The sequence below is a fragment of the Euprymna scolopes genome, chromosome 42 (assembly GCF_053919585.1).
Source record: "Euprymna scolopes isolate OS-2025 chromosome 42, ASM5391958v1, whole genome shotgun sequence".
NCBI lineage: Eukaryota > Metazoa > Mollusca > Cephalopoda > Sepiida > Sepiolidae > Euprymna > Euprymna scolopes.
Window position 1 is genome coordinate 36831437 of NC_136523.1, and position 17500 is coordinate 36848936.

A 17500-nucleotide genomic window follows, 5' to 3' on the forward strand; every position below is an offset into this window, starting at 1 on the left:
AATAAAATAAATTTTTTTTTCAAATAAATAAAAATTGAAAAATATATTTAAAAAAAAAACAACATTTTTAAACAAATTTAAAAAAAATATTTAAAAAAAATAACAGAAATATGTACAAAACTCTTAATATCTTTTCACTAAAAACGGGAAAAGATGAAAAAATTACAGATGAAAAAACAAAACAAAAAAAAAAAAAAATTTCTTTGAGAGAAAGGTATCCTGAAATTCCATCAGATTTTTCTTTGGATTCTTCATCTTTCCATGCTATTTTGCCTCCAAGAAACCAAAGTTTCTTTTTTAACAGTCACTTTTATGTAGGTCATAAAAGTAGGGCAAGGTCGCAGAATCAGAACAAGTATTCCAGGTTCAAAGAGGTCTAAGATGGTGAAAATTCTTCAAAATTGGAAACAAAAAACAAAAGTGTATTATTTAGATTCTTTGAGCGACTGTTCTCATTCTGAGTGCTGTTTGCACAACGTGTCGGTTAATATAACCTTTGACCTTCTTTAGGTATATCTTGTCAAACTCAGGAATGTTTCTGTCAAACTCGGGAATGTTTCTGTCAAACTCGGCAATCTACATGGAATTTCGAATAGAACCCTTTATTCAATCCATGAGAGTAGCATGCTCCCGTTCCGTCAGTCATAACTGGATAGAAGTTCTAATTAATTCGCCTGCACTGAGGATTGAACCTTCAAACTCCAGGAATGTAAATTTAACAACTTAATTTCACCAAGTATTCTTTCCATTGCGCCACAAGTTCTTGCGGACAATTTGAGTACAATTCTTGTATGCAACGATCAGTGGCTAGTGGTTAAAGTATTTGATGAAGTTGTAAAAGTTGCATTCCTGGAGGTTGAAGGTTCAATCCTTAATGCAGGCAATCCAGAAATACAACTGCAAATTACTTAGGACTTCTATCTAATTATGACGGATAGAATGAAAGCATGGATTAAATGTTCATAATTTCGTACAGATTCCTGAGTTCGACAAGATACACCTGAAGAAGTTTGGAGATTACATCGACCGAATCGTTGTGAAAATGAGACTCAAGATGAGAACAGTAGTCCGAAGAATCAAAAAAAAAAAAACACAAATAATCAATCCTTATCTCAAAAAGTCAGAACCGTAAAAAAAAAAAAATTTTAAACTGTTGCAGGAAGAAACAGAACAAGAAATGCCATTCCAGTGATTGTCTTCAAAAATTTTTTCCGCAATTTTTTTTTTTTTTTTTAGAAATACCTGATCCATATTTTTATCCAAATATGCCATGGCGTCAAGCAGATTTTAAATTCCATCAAATCTGGTTCCTTCTTAATTCTTTTGTTTATTTTTTTTTTAAAAAGTAAGTTTTTAAAATTTAACAACAACAAAAAAAAAATTGTCCGATTCAAGTTTTTCGGTAATTCTGTATCTTTCAGAACTTTTATTTTGGGGTTGGGGAAATGCCTGACTCATATTTCTGGATTTAACTACCAGACTACATTCTAGTTTCTTAGAATCTTTAGCCTAACCTTAACCCCCAAAAAAACCTTTCCGACACACATCTTACGGTAATTCCGGGTCTAAATGCCAAACTAAATGAGCCATGAACTCGAGTCGGTTTCCGAGTTTTTTTAAGCATTTCCGACACGTAAATGGGTCGGCATCGTCGGCCGAGTGTAGACTGTTATGCAGCATGCACATCGCATAATCTTCGAACCAGATGCCGCAGTATTCGCACCGGCCAAGGCGTTTACCGTTTAACAAGAACGGCGGGATTCCCATCGGAGAAGGGTTGGTCGTGGTCGCAGTGGTCGTGGTCATCTCTTTCGGTGAGGTCATGACTACGGCGTTAGAGGCCGGCGTTGGAGTGGTTGATGAAATGGTCCTACGCGTGCACACCTCAGCCCGCGTCACGCTCGTCCTGCTAGCGGCTAGCAGGCTGATGGTGCATCGCGGAGCAGCACGCATCTCGTTTGCAGATGTCGATACGGTCGTCGTGGTGACGACGGGCTCTCGTTTGATGACTGCTTTTATTGGTCTGCCAGCTTTGCGGGAAGCACTTCGGCTCACGGCTGGGGTGGGGGAGGTAGAAGTGGTCGTCGTCTTGACAACAGCCTCATTCTCAACGTTATTCGGGGGTGTGGCCACCATAAATATGGTCGAGTTGGAACTGCTTGTGATGGCCTCAGTTGGCACGTTTTCCTCTGGTTGATGCGGACTTGCAATCACCAGAGAGTACCCTGGAGAGACCGATAACTGGGGGGAGTCACTCTCTTCTTCGGGACTAGCTTTCGAGGTAACCTCAATGTTATTGAATTCTGTACTTTCGATGGCGTCAGCATTCTCCTCACAGCTGTTTTCGTTTTTGCGATCGGGAGTTTGAAGGATTTTGTTGCCGATCGAAGGTATCTGCGCGAGGCAGAAGCGGGCGCAACCCAACCAGTTGCCGTCGCCTTCTTTTGGCTCGGCACTAGTGCTGGGGACCCCATCCGTACCTTCGGCGCTCGGTCGGATGTCTGTCTTGATGTTGTGGAGTCGCTCGTGTTTCTCGAGTTCTTCCGGTTCCTGAAAGCCCTCCCCACACTGGCGGCACAGGTGGATCTGGTAGACGTCATGGCGTCGCAGGTGACTGCCGAGGATTTGCGACTTGTAAAACTGCGACCCGCAAATGCGACACATGTTCTTTTGCCGGTGTGGGGAGTGAATCTTGAGATGCTGTTTGACATGATCGGAACGTGTGAAACGGCGCCCACATAAATTACAAACATACGGTCTCTCACCACTGTGCACCCGCGAGTGACGCTGAAGTTGTGACGGTGTACTGTACGAACCGCCGCAGATGGAACACGAGTGCAACCGTTTGCGTTTCTTGGGAGTCATCTGTCCAGGTTGCATCGTCGCGTCCTTTTTGTATCCTATCGTGAATCAGTGGATCGATATGGATCGCGAGAGGAAAAAAAAAAACGGGATCAGTTTTTTTTTTTTTTTTTTTTTTGGCGTATTATTCCACTTCTACCACAATCATCGACACCACCGCCAGCCGCAAGGGAATGATGAAAGACACTTTCTGTTCACCTAATGACCTATCTTGATCACCACCAGCACCACACGGTGTACCCGTTACGCTTACAAAGGATATTCATCTGAGAACACTGGTGGAGGATAAATTACTTTTGCAAAGTAATCTCAAAGACACTGGCTGGCTCCAACAACCTCGGAGAACATCCCTAAAAAACAAAAACAAATATACATATAAATAGAAAATACAATAGCAATAATTAAATAATCTATAAATATAAAAGCGAAAATGTGTGTGTGTGTGTATGTATGTTCGCTTTTTGTGTATGTCCGCGAAAGGCTTTTTTTCCCAGACCTTCTGGGTAGGCTCGCTCATACTTAAAACTTTTTATATCGCGTCTAAATCATAATAACTATGACTTAACAACGGGGGTCGCGTGTGTATTTCATTAGCCCAAATTTTATCAGCTCGCCGCGTGTTCGAAAAGCAAAAGCGAATGATCTGGCTTGCAGCGCAAAACTAGGTCAGACACCACGCCACTTTCTCGCACCTGTTTATTTTGCTTCATAAACCTTCATATAACACCCTTATCAGTTCCTCTCCCTCGTGGCCAAGATGGTTAAGTGACTGGCTATTTTTCCCTTTCGTTTCCACCTTCGCGTCAAGGCTTCGGGGTTCAATCCTACTTTCTTACTAAAACTTTTTTTTTCTTTTAACGATTTTTTTTTTTACACACACACACCTCCAAACACCCGGGCAATGCCGTGTAACCCCCGCTAGTCTATAATATAAATCTTACATGTCTGTTTAAATGTATGTATATATGTGTGTGTGCGTATGTATGTATGTATGTATGTATGTTTGTATGTCTGCCTTAAACTTTCGACAGAGGCGACGGATTTTCACGAGATCAGTATCAGTTTGAAGCTCAATCTTTCGGACGACAAATATCGAAAAATTGGCTAAAAACATTAATTCGTTCACCCTCAACTGGGCACTTTTCTACAAGGAAGGGTCGCTTTTTTTTACCGATATTTTCAAAAGTCATCCCCTCTTTTCAATTATCTAGCCTGAATTTAAACCTATGTCACTTCCGGTTTGGCGATATGCGCAACAGCAAAGACGTCACGTTTTTTTTTGTTTTTCACATTCTTTTCCTCCTGCCTACTTACTACCACTTTTTTTTTTTTTGCTCAACACACACCTCCCCTCCAAACACCCGGGCAACGCCGGGCACTCAGGCTAGTTTTCTATATATCTATAAAAATAAGAATGTGTGTGTGTGTGTGTGTGTGTGTGTGAGGAGACTTCTTAACCTATATACTCAAAAATGTTTTGATGTACAGACTTGAAATTTGATATACAGAGTATTCAGATATGTGAAAAACTTTTCAATTGGTTGTCATCCGGAAAAACGTGCTGCTAATGGATCAAAATTGAAAAAAATTGCACATGGCGGTCATCAGATTTTTATCCGTTTCCCAACTGTTTCATGATTGCACATGTGTGAATCATTTACATGACAGCTTAAGAATAAGTAGGCTTGAAAACCATTTTAGAATAAGTAGGCTTTAAAACACTTTTTAAAGAGCATGTCAAGCTGGTGTAATGGCTATCATACTTGACTCAAAGTCTGGGTTTTGGTTTCAATCTCAACCCGAGTATTTTTTTTACTTACAAGAAGTGAACTGTTTAGAAAGAGCATAATACTTGTATGCACATGTCTGTTTCTTTCTGTTTCTTTTTCAATTAATTTTTTTAAAAGGAATTTAACGTTACGTTTAATACCGGGCAACGCTGGGTACATCTGCTACTAAAGGGTCTCCAAAAATTCACTGAAGGGTTTTGAAGTTAAAGAGATTCTTTATTTTTTTTTATATCTTTCTGTAATTTTAACACAAACTGACTAAGACATTGGGAAATTAAAAAAAATGCAAAAATTCAAACAATCTTTATTTATGAAAAAGAATATCGTAAATGTTGCCCATTTTAAGCTTTAATATATTTTGCCAATAAATTTTATTTTATTTTTATGGAAATCGGTCCAGACAAGGCGTGAAGCCACTTAATGTAAGAAGCTAACAAGAACGAAAGATGATTATCGCAAGGACAGGAAATAACTATTGACCTTAGTTTTGAAAAGTGGAGTGGACACAACTTTTGTGAGATCTCATGTGGTTCACTTTCTAAGCACACTTTTTAATCTCTTTTAATGGACTTTTACTTACAATAAGTTTTTAATGGACTTTTACTCATAATAATTTTTTTAATGTTTACAAATTATATTTTACTTTTTGATTAGTGCACCGGTTCCGCCAAAATAACAAACATTTGTCAATTACTTTGCTTCATTGGTATACTTTTTTTCCAGGTTTAAAGTTGTTTTGTACAAAACCTTCAAACGTACATAAATATTCACATTTTTTAGTTGCCCATTTACATTGCTTATTGCACTTTAATATATTTTGCCAATAAATTTTATTTTATTTTTATGGAAATCGCTGCAGACAAGGCGTGAAGCCATTTAATGTAAGAAGCTAACAAGAACGAAAGATAATTATCGCAAAGACAGGAGATGTCTATTGACCTTAGTCTTGAAAAGTGAAGTGGACATAACATAACTTTTGTGAGATCTCAAGTGGTTCACTTTCTAAGTACACTTTTTAATCTCTTTAATAAAAGAGATTATCAATGTTGAAGAAGTATCCATCAACAACATTATTTGAAAAGGAAGATTGTGGTTTCAACATGATTATCATTATTTTTTATAACTTTAATATTAAACAGTAGCAGATTGAAAAGTTTAGCTTTTTTTTTTTTTTTTTTTTTTTCATTTTCTTTTTTTAAATGCACTTCCACAGGTGTTCAGAAAGTCACTACAGGGTTTTGAACTTAAATAGATTCTTTATTCTTGATGTTATCTTTCTATAATTTTAACACAATCTGACATGGGAAATTTTTTTTAAAAAATGCAAAATTCAAACAATCTTTATGAAAAATAATGTCTTTTAAATGTTGCCCATTTTCAGCTTCGAATATTTGTGCTCTTTCCAAAAAACATTATTCATGACACATTCACTTATTTCGTTCCTGATGTTTTCCTTTAATTCTTGCAAGATTTGAGGTTTGACGTTTCGAGGTCTGCCAGCTCACGGAACAAAATAAGGGAGTTGAATCGCAATCCAGAGATTCTGCAATCTGTCATGAATAATGTTTTGGAAAGATCACTTGTCTATGTCTATGAAAGGCCTTTTGCATCGGGCTTCTTGCGTCGGTTAGATTCCGCATACTTCGCATACTTCCTAGATCGCAACCGCCTAGCCTTCCAGCCGAGTAGTATCCGTTCCGTAATTGGTCCTTGGTCAATGTAGGGGAAACCCTTCATACTGAAACAATAACTATTTATTTGGATACTGCCAGAGTGTCCCCTTTTTGGGGAGCTGGTTTTCCCTCCACATTAAAAACAATTTGCTTTCGTGAGTCATTTTTTGTTTTTGATTGACTACGTTAAATTTGAATGCCTTAGACTTCCGGTCGCGTCATGGAGTAGCGGTAAGACGTAAGGTTTTCTTTCACTTTCTTTTCCGTCTTTGCGTCACAGGTTCAAGCCTGCCTCCCTACTAACACTTTTTTTTTTTTAAAGCTCAGCACACACTTTCAAACACCCAGGTAATACCAGGCATCCAGGCTAGTCTATTATCTATATATATATATAAAAGCGAAAATGTGTGTATGTATGTGTGTTTGCTTTTTTTGGCCGTGATTCTTGGTTGGCTCGCTCCTTCTTAAAACTTTTTATATGCTGTCTAAATAATAATATCTACGACTAAGGAACTCGGGTCGCAGCTATCTTTAGTTTACCCGACTTTTACAAGCTATTTTCGAGATATTTTTTGATCGCCGCGTAGCGGGGAAAACAGAAACTGGCTTCCAGCGCAAAACTAGGTCAAACATCACGCGACTTAACGTTCTCGCACCTGTTAATTTTGCTTTATAAACGTCAACTTAACACATTTATCAATTCATCTATTCCTGTGGTCGAGATGGTTAGGTCGCAAGTTTTTTTTTTTTTTCCATTTCCTTTCCACCTCCACGTCAAAGGTTCGGAGGTTCAAGCCTACCTTTCTACTAAAACTTTTTTTTTCTTTTACACCTCCTAACACCCGGCCAACGTTTTTTTTTTTAACAGGGTTGTTTTGATCTACCCACCCAACACCCCCACCTACACACACCTCCAAACATCCGGGCAATGCCGGGTACCCCCCCCGCTAGTTTATTATAAAGGGCAGATTAGATTCCATGAGAAGTTTTGGCATACTTCTCAGACTCTAAATGGACATTTTCTTTGATCGAGTTAAAAAAAAATTGTGCCGCCGTCTCCAGTGTTTGTTTGTCTTTTTCGTATAAATAAAATGAAACTATTCAAATGCAAATGCCTAGCCTTCGGTCCATGTAGTATCTGTTCTTGTTCGAAATGAATGTTTGTGTTTAGAACACAATTGAATCATGATACTTGACTTTTGCATTTTTAATTTAAATTCAATTTATATTTTTATAAAATCAACAGTTCTCTACAGTGCAATGTAGACTACAATATATTTCGGACTAAGTCACTGTGGGAGGCATGTGAAGCTTCCTACCGGTGCACCACGAACTAGAGCAGGAAATCAATGGATTTGATTGGACGATTTCACCAATTTTGATGACAATAAAAATATGAGTGTGTGATACATTTGTTGATCATCATTCAATCTCGGTCAATGTCGGGTACCCTTGCTAGTCTATATATCTATAAAAGTGAGAATGTGTGTGTGTGTGTGTGTGTGTGTGTGTGAGGACACTTCTTAACCTATATACTCAACGAATTTTTAATATACAGGCTTGAAATTTGGTATATAGGATAATAAGACATGGAGAAAGCGTTTTAATCAGTTTTCATCCAGAAAAAGGTATGCTAAGTAAAAATTTTTTTAAAATGACAGAATTACCTCCCCTTAATAACGGAATTCTTAAAAACATTCAAAATAGTGTTTCAAAACAAAACAAAACAAAAATATAACGGCTAATTTAAATCAAATAAAAACAACATAGAGAGCTGATCTACATTTCCACCTCTTGATAATGGGGGATGCCCCCGAAAATATTTGAGGAAACATACCATCTACAGTTAAGGTAAATAAATACTTATTGAAGATTATTGGGCTCTTTGAATTATTTATCATTATTTATTTAGGATTGATATGTAGTTTGCTTGAAGCATTGTGTGGGATAGGTGTGTAAAAGAGATTTAGAAAGCTGTCACAATGCGAGGAATGAATTATAGTCGCTGTTGGTAAGAGGAGATGAGAACAAGTGGCGATTTACAAATCAATAAGTGCATACATATATATATATATATATATATTTTTTTTTTTAATATATATATTTATTCAGTTGTATGGTAAAATGTCTTACTTGTAAGTCCATGCGACGTATTCCATTATTAATTTCGGAAAAATTTTCCCTTTTCAAATGGTGTGCGTAATAGGTCTATTATTTATTTATTTATTTATTTATTTATCTATTCCAATGACTGAATAATTCCTGCATTGACAAGCCGTCAAACACACCTTTTATCCGATAAAACAATAATTCAAGCAAACTATGATATACTTATTTTTATTTAAGGATGTAAATTTGTAACCCTTCCTGTAAATTGACGACCCCGTTTAATTCATTAATATATGCATCAAATAGGCAATTTGATGAAAGGAGTGAAAGACGTTTACTGTTTACTTACCAACCTATCTTGACTACCACCAGCACCACACGGTGTACCCGTTACGCTTACAAAGAAGATTCATCTGAGAACACTGGTGGGTAGTGTTCTTTAGTGGTGGTGGGGGGATGAGTTGCTCCCGTAAAGTAAACTCAAAGACACTGGCCGGCTCCAACAACCTCAGGGAACATCCCTAAAAAACACACAAAAATAAATAAATAAATATATATATATACATATATATATATATATATATGAATAAAAAAGAATGCGAAAAGTATAAAAGCTTATAACTTTTCTTTATTCGTTTTCAATTGGTGACGTGCAGGAATACAAAATAATATTATGAAAAAAAATTAAAAAACTTTTTTTATAAGTACATAATTTTCGACCGATCCTTCAGTCTTCACCGATGAAGACTGAAGGATCGGTCGAAAATTATGTACTTATGAAAAAAGTTTTTTAATTTTTTTTCATAATATTATTATTTTGTATTCCTGCACGTCACCAATTAAAAACGAATAAAGAAAAGTTATAAGCTTTTATACTTTTTGCATTCTTTTTTATTCATATATATACTTTCTAAGGAATACACGTGGATACAACATGCAATTCGGACTATACATATATATATATATATATATATAGTTTTGGAAGTTTTTAACCTTTAAAACTATACAAAAAAAAATTATTTCTTATCATTTGTTAGAAAACCATTTAGTCAGTAAGTCTTTTAATCACCTGCAATCACTGCATTAACTTGCTCTCTCAAATTCACTATAGTACCAGTAATAATTTATTTTTTAAGGGATCATCAGTTGTTTACCATGAAACACTGTTTCGGGGATTTATATACATGTAGACGTATGAATAAAAAACACAAACATATCTATGTTATTTACTTGTTTTTTGTTTGCGATACATTTTGAATGAATTCAATCATTGCATTTTTACCTAATTGCAAGTTGAGAATAATTTTCCCTTTTACAAATTTGGTTACAAATTTGGCATATATATTGGTTAAAATATAATTATCCAGTGACACAATCTATGACTCAACCACTCTGATGAGTTGTAGACGACGAAACACGTGTCACTGGATAATTATATTTTAAACAATATATATATAATATATATATACATACATTCAGTTTGTTTTTACATAAGCAGTAATGTGTTGCTACACAGTCATGAGCATGTTTCGGTCATCTAGTATTTAGTATCTACAGACCTCTTGAGGCAACAACGTTTATTTTCGAAAGCGGAATTCCTAATGAAGAACGAAAATATATTATTAGCCTAGACTACTATATATATATAGATATATTTTTTTAAAAAAATTTTTAATTACATTTTCCCCCCAAACAAGGCATATTGCCACTTTGATGTAGGGGGCCACTATTAGGGACACAGGCTTCAGGGGTACTAGGTGGGGAGTTGGGCAGCAAGATGCCGGTTCATGTTACACTCGAACTTCTGTATGTCAGTACAGTTGGGGAAGCAGGAACCTGGAAAGGAATTCCAAAGTCTAGTGGTTCTGGGGAAGAAACTATTGGTGTAGAAGGCTCTCTTACATCTAGGGATCTCAACTGTGAAGGGGTGGGATTTTGCTGCTTGTCGGGTCTGTCGGGGGTATTTACGTATAGAGGGGGTACAAGTGCTTACAGTTCGTCAGAACATTCACCGTTAAAGTACTTGTAGAACAGGCGGAGGGATGCTACATTACGTCGATGGGACAGAGGCTGAAGCTTGGACAACAGTTCAGGACCTATTAGGTTGGCGACTCTCTTGTCTAGAAGTGAGAGACTAGTAGCAGATGCACCAGCCCAAATATGACAACAATACTTCATACATAGGCGAATGGTGGCCTTATAGAGGTACACGATACTTTCGGGCGTTAGTAGCTTTCTAGCACGGTAGAGAGAACCTACCTTTTTTGCAGCGGTTAATTGTTCCAACTCATGTTTCCTGTGAACGTTAGGCCGCGGAGTTTAAAAGATGTACTTTCAGATAAAGTCTTTGGCCATTGCTATTGGTGGCAGAGAAGGTTTGTTGTAGTTATTGAAGGAAACAAGTTTAGTCTTGGCAGCAATTGAATGTGACCATCCATTTTTGTCCCCATTCCACTACAGATTGGAGGTCATCCTCTAATGTTATATATATATATATATATATATATATATATATATATATAATCTTATTTGTAGTATTCCGAATTTTACTGGGTTTATATAATTCAGTAATCGTTCATATACCAATAAATTTTAAGCCAAAAAGAGATGACTTAAACTGTAAGCTAAAAAATTATCATATTTCATAATTGAGCTTTCAGATATTGTTTTAACAAAATCCAAGACTTCAAAGAATGGGTTGATAGCAACAAAAAGTGTATTTCATTGTTAGTTACAATTGTTTCAAGCTTATTCGGACAAATTCAAACATTATGTCGTTTGAAAACTTTCACAAAAACAGCCTTTCGTCAGACTTATTGAATAAAAAACACTTTAACAATAAAACATTGTGGAAACCATTTCCTTATAAGGAAAAGAAAACAAGTGAAAATATTTTACCTATATCGCATCCTTTTAAAGTCTTAAAACAATATATATATATATTCAATTTGTCTTTACATGAGCAGTAATGTGTTGCTACACAGTCATGAGCATGTTTTGGTCTTCTAGTATTTAGTAACTTCAGGCAATCACGCTTACATTGAAAGTGAAGTAATAAAAAATCCAAAGAAAACGGGGGGGGGGGTGAGATTCAGCTGTGCGTAAAACAAGATTAAGTGGGTGTGGATTTCTGTCTGTGTTGGGGTGAGGGAATAAGATAGGTAGGTTTGTATATATGTATGAATAAAAAAACACACAAAAATTACATATATATGAATAGAAATAAAATGCAATAGCAACAACCTTCCTCTTTAATATAAATCTTTTTTGTTTACTTGGTAGTCACCACTTATCAAGGCCCAAAGGCCACTCGAGTATAAGAGTCAATAAATGAAAGGTGGTAGTGTAGTGATCGCTATTGGTGTAAATTCGGATTTGAAAGCTACTATGTCGTATTCAACCGGGAAGCAGGACAGTGGAACAGTGTTCCACAGGCGGGCAATTCTGAAAAGAAGCTTTGTTTCATGAATCTGTGTTTAGATTTAGGCACAGATAGAGAGTGGGGGAAATCGGTTATAGTGGTTGTAGCTACTCGAGTGTTTTTTTTTTTGTGAAAGTTTGGCAAGGGAGAACCATAGATTGGAGTTCAACCGAGCGCTTGCCATGAAAATAATAATAGAGCTTGCAACATCTCTTCTGTGGGGAAAAAGATTGCAGGGAAGAGAAAAGGGTTTCAAAGCTGGTTTTCAACTTTATCGAGGCTGGATAGGGTGCACCGAGCAGCTCTTGCCCAGATATGGCAACACTACTCCATTTTAAGGCGTACCTGTGTGATACTATAAAGATCTGAGTCATTAAGTGGTGAGAGGAAGTGGGGGGGGGCAATAGACAGATAGGAAGTGTCTCACAATGAACAAAGAGATGGGAAGTAGCAAACAATGAATCTGTAGGAATTTTTAGATTGAGCCTTTTAGATTTGACAATGACAATAGAAACCCACAGAACAGATTACAAGGGAAGGGCAGCAATGATAATAGAAACCTACAGAACAGATAACAAAGGGGACCAACGACACTTGGGGAGTATAATGAGATGCTTAGAGAGCGAAGGACAGCTTCCGAGTTGCCGGGGTGAGGGGACTTCAGATAGCGATGCCGAGACCAGTAGTTGACATCGAGCTGCCATTTGGATGGCTGGGCTGATAGCGAGTAGCATCGGACAACGGATGGACAGTTTTTAGAGCGGACAGTGAAACAAGGATAGAGACGAATTGCGACTGACAGACGAACGTAACAACGATAGAACGGTGAGAAGACACACACGCTCACAGGTCCAATCGTCAAATATATGTGAAATGTTGTTTTGCTCTATTCTTTTACTTTCGGCAGTTGACAGCAAGATCCGGCAATTAGAAGAACAGTTGAATGAAAAATCCACAACACATGAGGTTGGGGGGGTGGGGGGTCGGTGGTCTGTCGATGTCACACCTGGCTCTAATACAGATTTTATACAACTTTCTTCCTACAGATTAACTAATCACAAACAACACTTGTTTTCAAGTTAATTTAATAACAAAAGTTTTACCTTAGCAAGTAAAATAAATAATCACAATTTTTAGACAAAATACACAAATGCTTTGTTTTTATTAAGTGGATTTTTTAAATGTGTGTGTGTGTGTTTGTATGCCTGCTAAAAACTTTTGTCATCCACATTGAACAGGCACAAATCTGGTATCGTTAAGAAGATCAATCCTTCGGACATATAATATCAAAAAATCAGGAAAAAAAATCATTAATTATTTTATGTAGAAATGTTGCTTTGTTTGAAGGGGGGGCAGGTAAAAACCTTGGTTTCGACACTGTTTGCTACTTGTGCATGCACAGAACGGTCAATTCGTTGATTCTTTTTTAAAAAGCTAAATTTGCAACGTCATAACATCTGTGTCGTGGCCCAATTGATAACATGTTCACTTACAAACTTAAGTTTAGCAAGTTTGAGGCATTTTTTTTCATCTTATTCTCTCTCTCCTATCTTTTAAGATTCTCAACTGATGTGCGTCCACCACACAGCATTTTTTTTTTCTTTTAATAACACTATACGATTGCACTTTTTTTTTATGATCCAGATCGAGCAACATTAGTAAATTATAAATCTTGAATTGCAAACCATGTTTAATTTCAGAAGAATTTCTGATAGGTAGCTCTTCTGTCTTCCTGGAAATGAAGAATTAACAATGGGTAGCTGTCCTGTCTAGGAACCTCTTTGATACGAAAATATTATGTGCTGGAATGCTAAAATGCTAAAAGATTCAATATTTTTCTGGAGCAATTCTGGTTTCTGATTGGTTGCTAGCAGAATGTGGATCCATTTGATTGATCAGTTTTTATCGCCAGTGTCTATAAATGTTAGGAAATAGGTTTAACATAAGAAAGAAATATGGTAAATTATATTGTTAAACACGTTTTACCGGAAGTGAGGGTCAGCTGATCGGATCTACGTGTGAGTCACGTGATCAGGTTAGCTGGAGTCAGCGAGTTTGGGTTTGGATGCAGAGAACAGCGGACGGCTTAACAGGTCATCCCCCTCCCCTTTGCTGGGGGGGGGGGCGCTGACGTGTGTGAAAATAAGACCTATGCAAGCAAAGATATTCACTTTCCATTCTTCTGCGATCAACATCTGGAAGGTGAATAAAAAAAAACTATAGAAAACCATTCTTATCGTCTTGGAGTGAATGAATATTCGTCCAAAACAGGTTTCCAGTCTCCCCTCCAAGAACGAGATGAATTCCAGGTGGACAAGATTAACGACGCATGAAGTTAAGGTATGTCCAAATACATGTATCACACGCACACACACACACACACACACACAACTACATATAAACAATTAGATATGAATATATCACAAATAGACAGCAACATTTAGACGATCACACAACGGTCCCCTTCTATGATAACAACAATACAACAACAAGAATTTTTATTTTTTACACAGGCATCACCACATTATCAAGGCCAAGAGGCCACTCGAGGATAAGGGTTAAAGAGTGTACAGTAGAACTTGGACAATATAGTAATCAATTCGGTAAATTTGTTAACTTATATGGAACGGCTAATCAAGAACTTGTTTACGTTAGACTTGAAGACAACCATATTGTAGTCAGCCGGAAAGCAGGAAAACGGAAGACAATTCCACAAGCGTGCAGTTCTAAGAAAGAAGCTTTGTTCATGGAATCTACGTTTAGGTTTAGGCACAGATAAAGAGTGGGGGGAATTATTGATAGTGTTTTCTGCTAGACGAGTGTTTCTTGTGAAAGTTTGGCGAGAGGGAACCATAGATTGAAGCTCAGTCGAGCACTTTCCATGAAAATAATGATACATCAGAGACAAACTCGCAACATCTCTTCTGTGAGAAAGAGGTTGCATGGAAGAGAAAAGGTATGTCCAAAATACATGTACCACACACACACACACACACACACACACACACACACACACACACACACACACACACAACTGTATATGAACAATTAGATATGAATATATCACAGACAGCAACATTCAGACGATCACATGACGGTCCTCTTTTATGATAACAATACAACGTAAGTAGAATCTTCCAACTCTTTTTATATCAAATAAGTTAAAAAGTCGGAAAACTTTAAGAAATCGAAACTAACCGCAATACTTTTAAAAATTTATTTATTTCAGAAAATTATACAATAATCAAAAATAAATTAGACACTATTCAAAATTGTGAGGAGGGGGTGGGTCTATGGTCTTCCTTGTAAATCTACCTCATAATTGTCTTAGCTATTCCTAGCTAAAATCCTCAATCACCATAATACCACATTCACTCCAGGAATCTTTCTACTTTAAATTCCCAAATCGATTTTTTTCTAATAAAAATACATCTATATATATAAAACGCGAGAGTTTTTGTCTGTTCAACAAAGACTTTTTTTGCCGGGCTCCTGGGGGGGGGGGGAGGGGTTGTATGTCTTAAAACTGTTTATAAACCCCCTAAATCATAATATGTACGATTTGTGAATGCGTGTTGCATCGATTTTTACAAAATTCCTGCTATTTCGGCCAGTCTCGTGTTGATTCGGCTTTTTTCGGATAAAAGCAAAACTAATTTGAAGCTAAGGCATTGCTTCTGGCAATCGTGCCGAGAACGTCCAGAAAGCAATCAGATTTTGATCAATGCGGGGGGAAACCCCTTATATCAGACAATTGCTATTCAATTTGGACAATCCCCTTTTTATGGGGAGCTGCCCCCCCCCCCGCCCTAAAATGTTGGGGAAACAAAACCAGCCAAAGTTGAGAAAACAAACCCAAAAAAACTGTCCCGCAGTAAAAGTTAACTGCGCTATTTCTATTTGACTTCATTAAATGCGCGCACCTGTCAATTCCGTTTTTAATACTTAAATAAATTCAACCGTGTTTCAGTTACTCTTTCTTGCTGGCCGAGCGGGTAACATGTCAGGTTTTTTTTCACACTTTAATTTCCACCTTCGCCTCAGGGGTTCGGGTTCGACCCTACCTACCTACCTACCTACCAAAACTTTTTTTTTTACTCCCCCTCCCAACACACACCTACAAACACCCGGGCAACGATTTTTTTTAAGAAATTTAATGTTGTTTTTTTTTTATATAATATTTAAACAGGGTTATTACTTTGTTTATTCTTTTGTTTTGAAAGGCTACTCGAGGATAAGAGTTAATATTTGTATTTCAAATATAGAACTAACCCAAGAAATACTAATTACTACAGAACTAACCCAAGAAATACTAATTACTACAGAACTAACCCAAGAAATACTAATTACTACTCAGAAAGTAATATTGTGCTACATAGTTCAATACAAACAGAGTAGAACTTCGGGCTAAAATCGAAACCAAAGCACACAATTCTCCACCCTCATTTCTTAACCTTTTAGCCACGCCTATGCCCATATATATATATATATATATATATATATATATATATATATATATATATTAAGTAATGTGATTTATGATTTAAAATTTAAAAATCAAATTTTAATTAAATTAAAAATCCGTTTCATAAGAAGGAACAACAACAAAATCAATTATCTGTACGATCCTTTCGGAAAACAATGCTTTTTATTGTGGTATACATCAAGTTATGTAGAATAATTATATATAGTTTTTTGGTAAGCAAGGTCTCCTCATCAGCAAATTTTGGAGGGTTTTTATTGAATTTAAAACACACCATAAATAAACCTAGCATTAAAAGTAAGGCAGATGAATCTTTTAATTTTTCTTTTTTTGAAATCAGGAACTGTGGTTAAAGTAGTCATTTAGATGTTTGCTATAGCTTTTTATCTTATTGATAATTATTGATATTATTTATATATATATATATATATATATATATATATATATATATATATATAAAATATATATGGCGATTAAGCTACACTGAATATTCCGCGTTTCATCCACTCTAGGATTCTTCAGGCTTATGTGCGAATTCTGTGGTTGTTTGTCGTTTTTTAATAAAAATTTTTTTAATAAAAACAAAAGACAACCACAGAATTCGCGCATAAGCCTGAAGAATCCTAGAGTGGATGAAACGTGGAATATTCAGTGTAGTTTAATCGCTATATACATTTTATAACTTACTAACTAGCTCTACCTACGTATTGAGCACTTTTGAAGTAAATACTTAAAGTTTACGCATAAATCTATACTTTTGTATATAAATTTTACGTGAGTAAATTAAGTAGTTATATATATATATATATATATATATATATATATATATATATATATATATGTATAGTAAGTTATAAAATGTATTATAAAATGTATATTTAATATATTTAATATATATATATATATATATATATATATATATATATATATATATATATATATATATATTAAATATTGGCTACATATATCGTACCTTTCTGATTTATCCTTGTATGTTGTATCTACTTTTATATATTTTTACAATATTATCCGAGTCCTTAGTATAAAAAATCCTCTCATAATATTCTTCATCATTCAACTGAGAATCCATCCATCTCATTAACCCTTATCCTCGAGTGGCTTTTAACCTTGATAAGTGACATCTCAGTAAAAGTCTAAAACA

The 17500-nt window shown here is 36.0% G+C and overlaps 1 protein-coding gene across 8 annotated transcripts in view; it reads right to left on the bottom strand.

Annotated features, from left to right (window-relative positions):
- Positions 1-17500, bottom strand: part of LOC145267022 (uncharacterized) — a 200224-nt gene that overhangs the window by 2480 nt on the left and 180244 nt on the right. For all 8 annotated transcript variants that reach the window (XM_080122948.1, XM_080122941.1, XM_080122942.1 and 5 more), the window contains 2 exons: positions 8784-8955; positions 1-3212 (listed from right to left, as the gene is read on the bottom strand). The exon at positions 1-3212 is cut by the window's left edge and continues 2480 nt beyond it. In XM_080122948.1, the coding sequence (XP_079979074.1) occupies positions 1549-2880 (1332 nt within the window). In that variant the 5' untranslated portion in view covers positions 2881-3212; positions 8784-8955 and the 3' untranslated portion in view covers positions 1-1548. The remainder of the gene's footprint in view (positions 3213-8783; positions 8956-17500) is intronic.